At 38.5% G+C, this 14,065-nt stretch overlaps 1 protein-coding gene across 2 annotated transcripts; it reads left to right on the forward strand.

The window, feature by feature from the left end:
* Positions 1–3,982: 3,982 nt before the first annotated feature.
* On the forward strand, positions 3,983–9,184 carry LOC111998765 (uncharacterized). 2 transcript variants are annotated; one of them, XM_065760977.1, is made up of 4 exons: positions 3,983–4,609; positions 8,043–8,454; positions 8,520–8,600; positions 8,692–9,184. In XM_065760977.1, the coding sequence occupies exons 1-4, from the start codon at positions 4,158–4,160 to the stop codon at positions 9,010–9,012; spliced, it is 1,266 nt and encodes a 421-aa protein (XP_065617049.1). In that variant the 5' UTR covers positions 3,983–4,157; the 3' UTR covers positions 9,013–9,184. The 2 variants fall into 2 exon arrangements, with proteins under 2 accessions (XP_065617049.1, XP_065617048.1); XM_065760976.1 differs by having other exon boundaries at positions 3,984–4,609; positions 8,520–8,609.
* Positions 9,185–14,065: the final 4,881 nt, after the last annotated feature.

The following is a 14,065-nucleotide window of genomic DNA, read 5'->3' on the forward strand; positions in this document are numbered from 1 at the left end:
CGCTGTCCAGGGCCCTGCTTTGATTGTCGGCCGCCTCCTCCAACCTAAAAGTGGCCTGGATAGCCTGCCAATTGAAACAAGTGCACAGTAAATAGGAAACCTTAAAAAAAAAAAAAAAAAAAAGTCACAAGTGTTAGAAGTTTTACCATGCCTAAGTACCTTTTAAGGTTTAGGAAGACCTCCTTACTCCTCAAGTTCTCCAATTCGGCCATGTTGACGAGGAGTAAAAGAGACCTCTCCAACACGTCAGCCACGAATGTGCCTTCACCCCCTCTGAAGTCCCTGAGGGAAGCATTATCCATCTCTGCCCAATGAGAAGTCTTTGCTGATAAGAGGTCTGCTTTAGTCAGATTAGGGTCACCCAGGTCACCAGAGGGATCCTCGGCCTGGTGGACTTGGTCGAACGCTCCAAATTCGTCCTTGGATGGACCAAAGTCAGCAACCTCCTCTTCTTCTCCTAGTTCTCCTCCCTCGGCCTTTGCAACTTGAGGTGATGAAGAAGGACCTGCCAACAGGATGCATTCCGGAATAGGAGATCCTTCAGGGAGCAAAAATCCCTGCTCAGCTACGGTGATTTTGCATAGCTGAGGATCTTTTGCTCTAATCACGTACTTTGGAGCCGAGAACGATTTCTGGATTGGATTGTATCCAAGGATCTTGTGAGCAGCTCTAACTTGATTGTCAACTTCGTTCACAAAGACTTCTGCCCTCAGTGCAGTTTGCAAATCCTCCTTGTTGACCAAATGAAAGTGTCGTTCGAAGGCGTGCGGATTTGCAAAAAAGAAAGCATACTCTTGTTAGCAAACAAATAGTGCAAACTGAAATAACACAGAAGATCAAATTCTTTCCCACTCTCAATACCCTACCTGGTGTCCCTTCCTCTGTTGGACAATGAAGGCCATCGTGCCACTCCCTGGACACAATGAGGAAGTCTTTATCTAACCCCTTGCTGGACCCAGGGAGGCACTAGATAAGCTGCACCCTATCCTCCCTCGTCTTCGTGTAGTAAAACTTACCTTTTAGGAGTTGGAGGTTGTAGCACCAGTTTACATCATGGTGGGTTAACCTCAACCCCATCTTCTCATTAAAGGCGTCCACACACCCTAGAATCCTAAACACATTGATGGCGCACTGGGTGAGAGTTAGCCGAAAGTGCCTAAGGTAGTCCCTCATCACCGGACCCATGGGGATTCTCATATCACCTTCTAGGAAGGTGATTATGGGAATTACCACTTCACCCTCCTGCCTCCTCACATTTATTTATTTTTAATTTTTTTTTTAAAGAATAGAAGTTAGTGAATCAATTGATCATACAATAAATAGGAAATGATCTATGAAAAATATATAGAATGAAATGCCAAAAATCTAATTGGATATTCATTGAAATTTAATTGATTTACAGTATTTCTATGGCAAATTAAAACCAACTACTTCCAAGCAACTAACAACCAAAGATATAATGATTTGATTTTTGTTTTTATAATTTCATAAAATATTCAATATATTTAAGTGTATATATATTTTCTTGGTAGTGTTTGTAAGTAAAATACCAAATTAATTTATTTATCATCTCGTATTATTTATCTTTAAAACAATTTTGTTATTTAATTAAAAATTTATATACATGTAAGCGTGTGATATATGATTTAAAATTTTGATCATTAAAATATAGAACAATCTTAATAATCAAAATAAAAAATTCAAGATTATGATCACAATATAAAAATTTGGATGTGCACTAAAAATAGTAAAACATAAAACTAAAAAAATATTAGTTTCGAAGTGAAAAGGATGTCGGGTACCATAGAATCAAGCATTCTCATCACACACACGGTATATGTTATATAATAATTTCATAAGATATTATCAAAACCCAATTATTAACTATTCAATATATTTCCCCCTCAAAAAAAAAAAAAACTATTCAATATATTTAAATTTTCTTAGTTGTGTTTTTGTGTAACAAAAACAAATTAAATTATTTATTGTCTCATATTATTACACTTTTAAAATAAAATTTTAATACATACACATATAAAAATTTGATCCTCAAATTATAGAGGGAATTTGATAAATCAAATGAAAAATTCAAGATCATCATAATAACAATATAGTGAAAACATGGATGTTTACTATAACTAGTAAAACTCAAGACTAAAAATATATTGGCTTCTAATCCAAAAGTACGTCAACTCCTATAAATCAAGCATTCTCATCATCAAAACACAACCACAACATGCTATGATCAGAAATAATACTATCTAAATGGTGAACCCAACTAGGAGATCATGAATGTGTACTTAGAACAAAATCATCTTAACGCTCACCGATTAGATCGATTAATCATTTGACAATCGTTTCATAACAACCAAATCCTTATCAAGGAACCTTGGTTCTCCCATTATCACTCTATCCGCATTTGTCTCTTCCTCAAACCCACAAAAAAAAAAAAAAAAAAAAAAATTATGCTCCTCTATATCACAAATTTGGAAGCCCTTTCAATTATTAGTTCTCCATAAAGGGTTAAAAGTTCTCACTACCGCATCAAGATTCAATACCCTTCTAGATATGAAGCAACAATAGCACATTGCGTTTTGCTTTAATGGTCAGATCAATTTTACACCATTATTTACCAAAAAGGAAAGCTTTTCCCCACTTTCTCTTTTTTTGCCAATGTCTCCTGCCAACACACTACATTCCAACTGATATATTATCAGACATACCATTCTCCTTCCCGTGATATTGCACAAAGAGAAACAATTCTCCACCAACCAAGGAGAAATGTAGGTTCTACAAAAGCCTACTCTTCATGTACTATGTAGTACCGTTTTGACAGTTTGGCAAAAAAAAAAAAAAAAAAAAAAAAAAAAAAAAAAAAAGAAGAAGAAAAGAATAAAAGAATGATAAATATTAACCTGAACTTTAAGGAGGTAAATCATAACTTTTACTCACTTGTGGTGTGGTCAAAATTTAAATTGCCTATCTCTAGTTTGAAATTTAACACTTTGCCTATCCAATGTTAGCTTAGTTATAGTTTTGTAACTTCCTTCTATTAAAAACATGTCTAATTATGTAATTTTGCTTCACTTTTATGTTTCTCTATTCTAAAAACACAAAAAATATAAACAAACAAGATTAAATAAGTTCAAAAAGAATCTAACAGAACACTTGGATCATGAGATTTCAAACCCTAAATAAACAATTTAAATTTCAGTTAAACTTTAAATAAGTAAAATGTCAAATTTTAAACTACAAGTATGTAGCTTAAATTTTTAGAAAACCACTTGCGACTAAGTTCTAATTTACCCAAAAAAATCTGATAAAAGAAATAAAAAAAATAGTATATTTTACCTAACGGATAGACAAAGTGGAATTTTTTTTTTAAATAACAATAAATATTAAAATATTTAGTTAGTTGTCACGTTGCAAAAGAAAATTGAAAACTAGCATCTCGAGTATCTAAAACTCGAGTTCCAAGATAAAAATCAAGTTTTTAAGGCTTGATTTGTAAAAAAAATCCAACTAAAAATCGAGTTTTAAAAACTCGAGTTCGGAAAACGCCGCTATAGGGCTTAAAAACGTCACTATAGGGCTTAAAAAAATGGAGTTATTAAAAAATTTAGCAGGAAAACGCCGCTATAAGACTTTAAAATGTCAGTATAGGGTATAAAAATGCCACTATAGGGCTTCCTGAACCTAGTATTGAACACTTATGAAAAAATTTTGCAGGAAAACGCCGCTATAGGGATTTAAAACGTCACTATATAACTTAAAAACGCCACTATAGGGGCGATAAAACTAAAAAATTTTTTGCATGGAACTCGAGTTTCTAAAACTCGAGATTTATGTAAATGGATCTCGATTTTTTAAAACTCAAGATGTCTACTTTCCCTTATAGTTTCAAGTGTTGCCTAACTAACTATATACAAATCATTTTCAAAGCTATTCTGCACATTTCCTCGACAAAGTGGCCCAACCGCTCAGGTCCATGCCACTTCCACTGTTCTACATTCTAATTCTAAACTGCAGTGTGAAAACAAAATGATATGAAAAAAGTCATCGTTCAGCTACCTCTCTCTCCAATAATTGACCAAATCCTAGATTTTCTCAGCAACCAAACACCAAAATTTTTATCCCTACCCCGATCCTCTCGATAAATGGGACGAATTGTCTCTCCTAATTCTCAGCCGATATTTCCTTGTTGGGAGTCCACGTTAGCGAGTTCTTCTTCTTCATCTTCTTTGTCTTGCTCGACTCCGACGACATCGACGTCGATTACAAAGACGGTGAATGGATCCCACAGGTTCAACATCTTAGGGTACTCGCTCATGAAAGGTATGGGGATCGGAAAGTACGTGGCGTCCGATACTTTCGTCGTCGGCGGGTACTCTTGGGCGATCTATTTTTACCCGGACGGAAAGAGTTTGGAGGACAATGCTACGTACGTTTCGCTTTTTATAGCTTTGGCGAGCGAAGGCACTGATGTGAGAGCTCTTTTTGAATTGACGCTTTTGGATCAGAGTGGGAAAGAGAGGCATAAGGTTCATACCCATTTCGACAGAACTCCGGATAGTGGGCCTTACACGCTCAAATATCGCGGCAGCATGTGGTAATTGATAGTTCTTGTTTAATTTCTTGGGATGATCTTGATGATAATAATTGTTATGATTATGATGGTGTTTTCTTATGTTTGGGTATTGGGTTCTTGGTTGTTATATGTTTTTCTTGATATTTGGGTGTAGCTTGATTGTATTAAATGCACTTTAAGACATAATAAAAGTGGGTAGTTGTATTGAAACCAATGGCATGATTAGGAATTGTGAAGTAATAGCAATTGGCTATTTATGTTATTTGTTTTGGAATTGGAAGTTTTGATTTTGAAAGAGGTCAACATGTACAAGTGGCGGTGGTATGCTTGTTGAATTTGATAGATAACGGGTTTTCTTGGCTTGAACTCTAGCGTTGAGCTAGGATTTTTTAGTGTAAAGGTGCAATTTCTTGGCAAACATTGTTCAGAATTTGTGTATATTACTTGAATCGATAATGCCTTTACATGAACTATTTTCCACCTCCTATCGTGTTATACTTATATCCTGCATCCAATCATTTTTAGGTGTATACCTTTTGCCCCAGTTCTCGTTTAATGCAATCGAGTGGCAGGTGTGGTATGATAATTTTTTTGTTGGATGCTGCAGGGGTTACAAACGTTTTTTCAAAAGAACTGCTTTAGAGACATCAGACTACCTCAAGGATGATTGCCTCTCGGTTAACTGTAGTGTAGGCGTTGTGAGATTATTCTTTTTAAATTTGGGTCTTTTTTTTTTTTTTAAATGATCTTGATTCTTGATTATAATTGTTATGATTATGATAGTGTTTGTTATGTTTATGTAGTAGGGTTTTATTTATTTTTGCTAAGTGTGTTAATGTTAATGGGTTTGGCTTAATTTTAGTATTTTTTAAAAAGAATCCCCGTTTATTTTTTCTTTTAGTGAGAGTTTGCCACATCATCCACTAACAAAATAAAATGTGAAGATTAAAATCCCCTGTCACTTGTCATTGTATATTTAAAATAAAATGTCATGTTCAGTTAAAAAAGGAATAGAGGTAACAAAGAATAAACCATGAAAGTTTTACTAGGAAATTGAAAAAGCTTTGAAAATATTAATTACTTTTTTTTTTTTTCCATAAAAACTTTTTAAAAATGATTTACTAACTTTTTCCCTTAATTAAATTCAATCACATGATTATTTTGAATTATATGGTCATGGGAAAAGATAGGATTGTTTGTGTTTTAGTGGACAATGCTATTCAATTGAGGAATCTAATGTACTGTAGGATTGCACATAAGGTACTGTATACAAGTTCTCTCTAAAAAGGTTCTTTGTTGGATGATGTTTGTTTGAAATGGTACCCCCATGCTTGCATCTGTTACTTCATTTTGAACGACTTAATGACTCATGAAAAAAATATCATGTTGATTTTTTAAAATTAAATGCATACCATTTACAAAGTTTCATTTAGTGTAAGACATAGGGAGTAATTGCTTATAGGATGCTAGCCCTGTACAAAACACAATTACGCACAATGTTACCATTTTTATTGTTATAGTTAATAATAATTTGATCAAGTATAAGAGCAATTGCATGAATTGTGGACAGAAACCAATGGTAAGATTACAAATTTTTGAAGTAACAGTAAGTGGCACTCTTTTTTTGTTGTTGTTGTTGTGGAACTGAAGTTTTGAAAGAGGTTGATACGTACAAGCGGGTGGTGGTATGCTTGTTGAATTTGATAGGTAATGGTTTTCTAGGCTTGAATTTTAGAGCTGGGTAGGATTGTTAATTCAAGAACCCCTTCTTGTTTATGTAAAGACGTAATTTCCTGGCAAACACTGTTCAAAATTTGTGTGGATTACTTGAATCAATAAAGCGTTTATTCCATATAATGTTAGCTTGCTGGATGAGTAACTTTCTCGACTAGTAGGGGTCTGCTACATGAACTCTTTTCCACCTCCCAGCTATATGACATAAGAATAGGGCTGTCCACGGGTCAGTCCGGGTCGGGTTTGTGCCCAACCCGGAACCGACCCGATCACTTCGGATTTTCCAGGCATAGACCCGCCGCCGACCGGCGAACGGAGTCGGTTCGGGTGGTCGGATTTTCATCGGGTACGGATCGGTCCTCGGTCGGTTTCGGGTTGTGAGAAAAACTGCCGGATTTTGCCAAAAGCCGCCGGATTTGGCGAGACCTGACCGGATCTTGGCAAGGTCTCGACGGATCTCGAAGAGATCAAGTCGATCTCGGTGAGATCTGGTAGGATCTCGATGAGATCTCGGCATATCTCGACATAGACCCGCCGCCGACCGGCGAACGGAGTCGGTTCGGGTGGTCGGATTTTCATCGGGTACGGATCGGTCCTCGGTCGGTTTCGGGTTGTGAGAAAAACTGCCGGATTTTGCCAAAAGCCGCCGGATTTGGCGAGACCTGACCGGATCTTGGCAAGGTCTCGACGGATCTCGAAGAGATCAAGTCGATCTCGGTGAGATCTGGTAGGATCTCGATGAGATCTCGGCATATCTCGAAGAGATCAGGCCGAATCTCTTCGAGATCTCGCCTGAACTCGAACGGATCTCCTCAGATCGGACAGAAAATCGACGTTTCCGGGCAGTATACGGTCGGGTCGGTTGAAATCGGTTTCTCAGCCTCAAACCCGCCAACCGACCCGCCGTTTTCGGGTTCAGAGAACAACGATCCGCCGCCGACCCGTCACCGGCGTCGGGTCGGCCGGTTATCGGGCCGGATCGGACGGTTTGGCCGGGTGGGTCGGGTCCCGGTTTTGTTTGGACACCCCTACATAAGAAAGCCAAATAATGTATAAAATATATTTTTTGTTACGTACAAATGATGTACAAAATATGAAGCAACAAGCATCTATTGTTAGACTCATAAATTTCTTGAGAGCTTAGCAACAAACAATGTTACTACAAACATATCCATGAGATTAAATTGAGATCAGTAAAATAATCTTATTATTCCATATCACATTAGAATTAGATGGAACCAGACAGAGGGTGTTTTTCTGATTTATGAACTTTTTTTGAGTACCTGTAAGGAGTTTTGAACTCTCTTATATGTAATTTTTTGGCTAGATGTATATAATTTTGTAGATGAATACTTTGAAAATGTAGTGGCGTTAATGTTTATTTATTGTGTATGGTTTCATTTTGAGCTATTGAAGAGATTGATAGAAGCAAGATGTAATATTTGGCTCATCTAATTAGTTCACCACATATTGTGTTGTGAATTTGTGATGACAAAATCTTGTTGATTAGGCGTGATACCTGCCATGGACTTTTCAGGTGACAACTATGTTTGATTTGATGACTACAATATGCATCTTGTGGGCGTAATGTTTATGCTATCATGTTAATACTTATGACCTACATGCAATCATTTTCAATTGTATACCTTTGCTCCATTTCTCATTTAATGTAATCAAGTGGCAAGTGTGGTATAATAGTTTTGTTTGTTGGATGTTGCAGGGGTTACCCGCGATTTATCAAAAGAACTTATCTACAGACATCTGACTACCTCAAAGATGATTGCCTCAAGGTTCACTGTAGGTTAGGTGTTGTGAGATCATACAAAATTAACATTGGTCAGAATTTGGGGCAGCAATTTGAAACTGGAAAGGGAACAGATGTGAATTTTGAGGTTGATGGGGAAATTTTTGCTGCTCATTCTGTAGGGCATAGTTCTGATTATGAAGGTTCATCGCTTGAAAGGACTGCTTCTCAACCCTCTAGTCATGTTGAAGACCCTAGTGGTTCTTTCCTGGAGAGGTACCCTCAGTTTCCTCCATGGTCATGCCAAGTGAAGAATCAAGATGGATCTATCAGATGTATGCAACTTGAAAGGCCAAAACAAGCTCCGAATGTTCCATGGACAGGCCCAGTATGTCTTGCATTCATCTAGTGCTTTCCACTTTTGGTGCATACCTAATAGTTCTCTTCATGCAGATCGGGGCTGATCTTGTTGATGAGAGCATGTTGATGATTGAATCTCTTAAACAAGCCATTTATACCCAATCAGACCAAAAGGTCTCTTCGGTGTGTTCTTGCTCTTTTGTCTTTTGTAGATTCCATGTTTGCAATTTGTGAAGTTAGATTCTTAGATCATTTATCCTTGCAGAGGGCCCAGTTGGCAAGCTCACCGTCTCTTGTCCAAACTTTGGAGAAATGGTTTGAAAGGCTTAGAGTTGGAGCTCGTCCAAGTCAATCACAGCGGGATGATGAAGGAGGTTCTGGGAGTCGTGGTCCAAGGAGGCCGTCTTGTCGGAGAACCCAAGGTCCTTCTGATGAAGATGAAAACAATCAGCCCCGCCAATTCCTTGCAAAACACGGAAACTTGCTTTGTGTTGTTTTCTTGTTTTATTGTTTATTTATTTTTTTGTTTACTTGTTTTTTTTTTTTTTGGGTCCGTGATCTAGGGGTGTTTAAAAAGCTGCTCTAACCACACGACTATACTTGAACCAACCAAAACTGACTACCAAATGTGGTTGCCGCAACACCAATAGCAGTGGAGGTGTAAAAACTGCATATGCACCTGTAGGTGCAAGTGTGATGCGGTTTTCAGTTTTGTTTTCTGAAAATTGATAATATATGGATTGTAGCTCTTTTTTTTTTTTGGGGGGGGGGGGGTGGGGTGGTTGTTTTGTTGATACTCTCCACATGGCTTGTAGTGTTGTACATACTTTGCATAAAGTTGGGGAGGAAAAAAACAATTATTCAACGGGCCATTCCACACTAGTACATCAATGAAAGACAGAAGAACTCTTAAAACTTATATTAGCACGCAATGAGACGCGATAACTAGAAAGTTCATAGTCCATGTAAAGAAGTTAGCTTATAGGCTGAAATGTTGTACAAATTTACTTTCACAAATGGATCCCAATAGCTACTTCTAAATAGCAGCAACAAAATAAGAGGACAATTTCCCTAATCAAACATCAATTATACAATCACATTTAAGTAGTACATGTTCTTTTAACAGGTAAAGGGTTTGAGGAAAGAATGTCAGGCTGAGAATGATTCAATTGTGAGGTTGATGCTTTGCCTTTTCCACGAACATGTCTTTCTTGAGCCAATAATAGATATTTGATGTCGCATAATGCATTGGACCCTCCCCCCGACTTAGGAACAAAAGGAAAAAATACTAAGAAAGAAATGTTTCACAAGGCGAAGGAAGAAGAGATTTGGTAAATAGAACAAAAAATCAAGATTCAGAAAAAGAGGATGACAGGCTTTCGTAGTCCCAATAAATAACTTTGCTTATATAGGCGATATGATAAGTGTAAAGCTCGTAGTTCCAGTAAAGAACTCGGCTTAATTATATAGGTGGAAGTGCTTTCACAATTCCTCTAACCAAACATCAATTATACAATCATACTTAAAAAATACATGTTTTAACAATGATGGGGTTGAGGAAATAATGTAAAATGATCCAATTGTGAGGGCCATGCTCGACTTTTCCAAGGACGTGTCTTTCTTGAGCCAAAAGAGTAGAGTTTTGCTGTTGCATTGGGGCCCCTGACTTAGAAACAATATCCGGAATCGTTGAGACCAAATTTGGCCTATCCATCTCAGCATCATCCTGAATTTCAGTAGTTACTGAATTTTCTGGATGCCTAAGAACCAGCCATGGAAATTGGAATGTATGAAACATAGAACGCGGAACATGTGAAAAATACAAAACACTGGAATTAAATGCTGGTGGGTCACTGAAACTGACACAAAAGGACACAAGAAAAAAAAGGAAGAACGACAAGGCCATGCGTCTGCAGCTCGATCTACTGGATGAAGTAAGGGCGACAGCTGAACATAGACTCGCACGATACTAAGACCTCATGGCCAAGCATTACAACTCTAAAATCAGACACAGAGATTTCAAGGTTGGAGACCTCGTTTTAAGGAAGGTGACAAGTGCCACTAGAGATCCTACCCAAGGAAAGCTCGGTCCTAACTGGAGGGACCCTACAGAATCACTTCATGGCAAAGGAAAGACACCTACCACCTGGAGACGCTAGACGGACAGAAGTTGCACCATCCATCAAACATCGAACACCTCAGGAAATACTACCAGTAGATGACAACAAAAAGAGCAACACTACTAATTTCTAGTCTTATTTTTTTTTTTTTAGTTAAATTTTATTTGCAGTACTTTCTAAGCCCAAAGGGCAGGTTTTTTTATCCTTTTTAAAAACAGTATTTTTTTTTTTTTTTGTGCTTTTATCCTAATAGGAGGAGTTATTCAGACATGATCTGTGTATTTATTTGTCTCTACAAAACTACTTTTATAAAAGTCCACAAAGTGGACGAATTTATTACCAAGTCCACAAATGGACAAGTCCACAAAGTGGAAGAATTAAAGTTATTTAAGTCCTTAAGTGGACGAGTTCATTATTTAAGTCCACAAGTGGACGAGTTTGTTATTTAAATCCATGGGTGGACGGATTTATTAATACAAGAACTATCTAAAAGAGGACGAGTCCATATAAGCAGATGGGTTCATCCCTGTTTACCAAATCCTTTAAAGGACGAATACATCATAATGTATAAGGCACAGGAATGGATGGACATGCACATATTAACAAAAGATGATCTACATACATACTGAAAGCAACAAATATAATAATCAAAGTATACCATAAACGAAGTTAAGTTTTTACAAACAAGGCCCAAAACATTAAGGGTCACTAAGTATTGTCTGGAAATTGGATAAAATACATAAATAGAATTATCATTACAAATAAAAGAAAAAGCTAGGCTAAGGGGTCCTTGACGTCTTGAGTTGGAGGTTTCCCATCTGTATCCTCGAAGATGGTGTCGCCGGCAAGGGTTGACGGTAGTGGGTCATCCATGGTAACCTTGGATAAATCCAAGTGTGGGTAGATGAATTTAACCTGCTTTAGGAAATCCTCAAACCTATCACATAGTAGACAACGCAGACGTCAATGAAAGGCTGTGAAGCCTTGAACTCAGTTACAGCATCAACCTTCATCGTCTCTACTTGCCCAAGAAAAGCCGTAAGCTCCTTTTCCATCGTTACCTTAGCCTCTTGCTCCTTTTTCTTTTGACAACCCTCCTCCTCCAACTTCTCTTTTAGCTCATTCACCTCCTTATTAAGAGTACGAAGGGCATCCTTGTACTGCTCTTGCTCGTCGATCAAGGTCCTGTTGCACTTGCGTAGACGAGCAATCACCCCTTCCTAGGCGATGCTCCTATCCTAAAGTGCCTTCATAATAACCAGCGCCTACAAACAGAACAACCATTAGTTATTGAGCAGCAAATAAATAAAAACGAAAGAAAGAAAAGAAGAGACGTACCCGTGCAAGGCCAAAAAGGCTTGAAGCCCCCAACTCCTTTGTCGTCTGCTCAACGCAAGGATCCATGTCTGTGTCCTTGATGATTGACTCAATCACCTCAATGGCGTGTTCCTTGTAAGTAAGAAGACGACGGACAGATCCCTGAGTAATGAGGCCTGATGTCATCATTAATCCTTTGCTTGCTCTGTGGCTCGGCTTGGGAGGCAACGGTTTCTTAGGTAGTTTATCCCCAAGGGTGACAGATACTTTCTTAGGAGGACGGTCGCCCTTGTCGTCAGCCTTCCTCTTTGGCACACCCTTCTCGACAACCTTAAGGGCTGACGAGGACGCTCCCTCCTTCCCTTTCCCCTTCTCCTTTTCCTCTTTCCTACGCACTGTAGCCACCCTCACCAATGCCCTCTGTCTAGTTGCCTCCATTTCTGCAAATGACAAGTGACAACGTTAGGTAAGCAGACATGAATAAAGACAAAAAAAAAATAATAATAATAAATGCAACTTACGTCGATGGGAGTAGGCGTTTAGTCTGCAAGCTACTGGCGTTGGCTCAAGACCTTCGCAATAAGCGTGCAAAGTGTCGAGTGTAATTAGGTCCCGACTCCTTCGCACGTCCAATGGGATCTTTGTGACCCGACGAATAAAGGCTTCTTGCTCGTCTGTAATATGTGGACAAACACTAGCTAAAAATGAGAAAGGTAGATGACATTAGAAACTTGAAACAAATGAATAATGAAAGGGGAAATGTAGATGGTACTAAACCTGAATCCTTGACGATGCCCCAAGTATTGTTGAATCCATGAGGCATCGTCACCCACTCTTCTTGATGGCACACCCAATCTGTCCATTTGACAAAAAAATACCTACCCTTCCAATTCCTATTGGAGTCAGGCATGTCTGACACTAGCTTCAGCTCCTTCTTCCTTACCACGAAATGGTATTTCCCTTAGGACGAGACGATGTGTTGGGGTCAGTAGCACCAAAAGAACTCGTCAAGAGTTAGTTGACGGTTCCTGCCACTTAGACGACCCTACAGGATCTCAGCCCTATTGAATATCCTCCAGGCATTATGGGCAACTTGGCTAATGGACAATCCTAAGAAATTGGCCAACTAACGATGTAGTGATGTTAGTGGCAACCTCAATCCTGCCGCGAACATGGCATTGTACATGTCGACGTCCGTGGTCCTCCCCAAGTAGCACTTCTCAAACTTCCCAGGGAGATGGATTGGGTTGTGGTTGGGAATTTGGTAACGGTCCTGTAAAGTATTAAAAACCTTGGCCAACATTGTCGGCATAAATTCATTGACGGTCCATATTTTAGGGAGAATATAAGGATGGGTATGGCCATCCCCGGGACTTCCTGAAACTCCCTAAGACGTTTTCTCATTACCGTTATCTTTATCCCCGGTATCCTCTCTCTCCTCTTCTCCCTCATCATTCTCGTCTTCACCCTCACCTACCACTTCTTCCTCACCTTCCCCTCCATTACAACTTTCCACTTCCTTGTCAGGAGATTGGGCTGATGTTTCACTCTCTGACGACTAAGAGAAGCCCTTCTCGGGCTTATGACCTGATTGGAAGACCTCGTTGTAGCCCGTTCCCTCACAGATTGATGACTGTTCACTCGTCGTTTTTCTAGACATCTGACTACCTACAAGTGACGAAGGTATTCTAAGAATCTAAGTTGATGGCCTCACTAGAGAATCAATGACTAACTAAGAAAAATGAAAACAAAAGATAGAGTAAAAGAAAAGAACTTACATAGTAGACAGTTCCTTGAAAAATGATGGCCTCTGTGAGATGATGGCAGCAAAGGTGACGAGATCAGTAGGCTGATAGAAGCAAGGTGTTAAAAAATGACAAGCTCTCTCTTTTAAGATCAGCATGGTTGAAATAAGAGGAATGAGGGGAGGAGGTGAGGTATATATAGGGTGAAAACGAAGCGACACCCTCGTCCAGATACGAGGCCAACCAGCTTGTGCCACATGTTCAAGCATTTAATAAAGGCGACTTAAGGAATCACCCATAAATGCCCTTTCTTTTTGAATAAATGAAAAATAATAATAATAAAAAACTACAACTTAAACTCCATAACCTGTTGGCTGAAGCTAACGGGGTTACAGAGTAGGGGGCAGCTAATAAGGGTAATTTTGTAAAATTGATAAACTCGTCCATATTAGGCAAA

The sequence above is a fragment of the Quercus suber genome, unplaced genomic scaffold, assembly GCF_002906115.3.
Source record: "Quercus suber isolate HL8 unplaced genomic scaffold, Cork oak 2.0 scaffold_390, whole genome shotgun sequence".
Taxonomy (NCBI): Eukaryota; Viridiplantae; Streptophyta; class Magnoliopsida; order Fagales; family Fagaceae; genus Quercus; species Quercus suber.

Excerpts from the sequence above, each read along its gene's own strand:
- LOC111998765 (XM_065760976.1), top strand. The coding sequence starts at position 4,158 with ATGGGACGAATTGTCTCTCCTAATTCTCAGCCGATATTTCCTTGTTGG. Across the intron at positions 4,610-8,042 it reads AAATATCGCGGCAGCATGTG|GGGTTACCCGCGATTTATCA; the intron begins GTAATTGATAGT and ends TGGATGTTGCAG. Across the intron at positions 8,455-8,519 it reads ATGTTCCATGGACAGGCCCA|ATCGGGGCTGATCTTGTTGA; the intron begins GTATGTCTTGCA and ends CTCTTCATGCAG.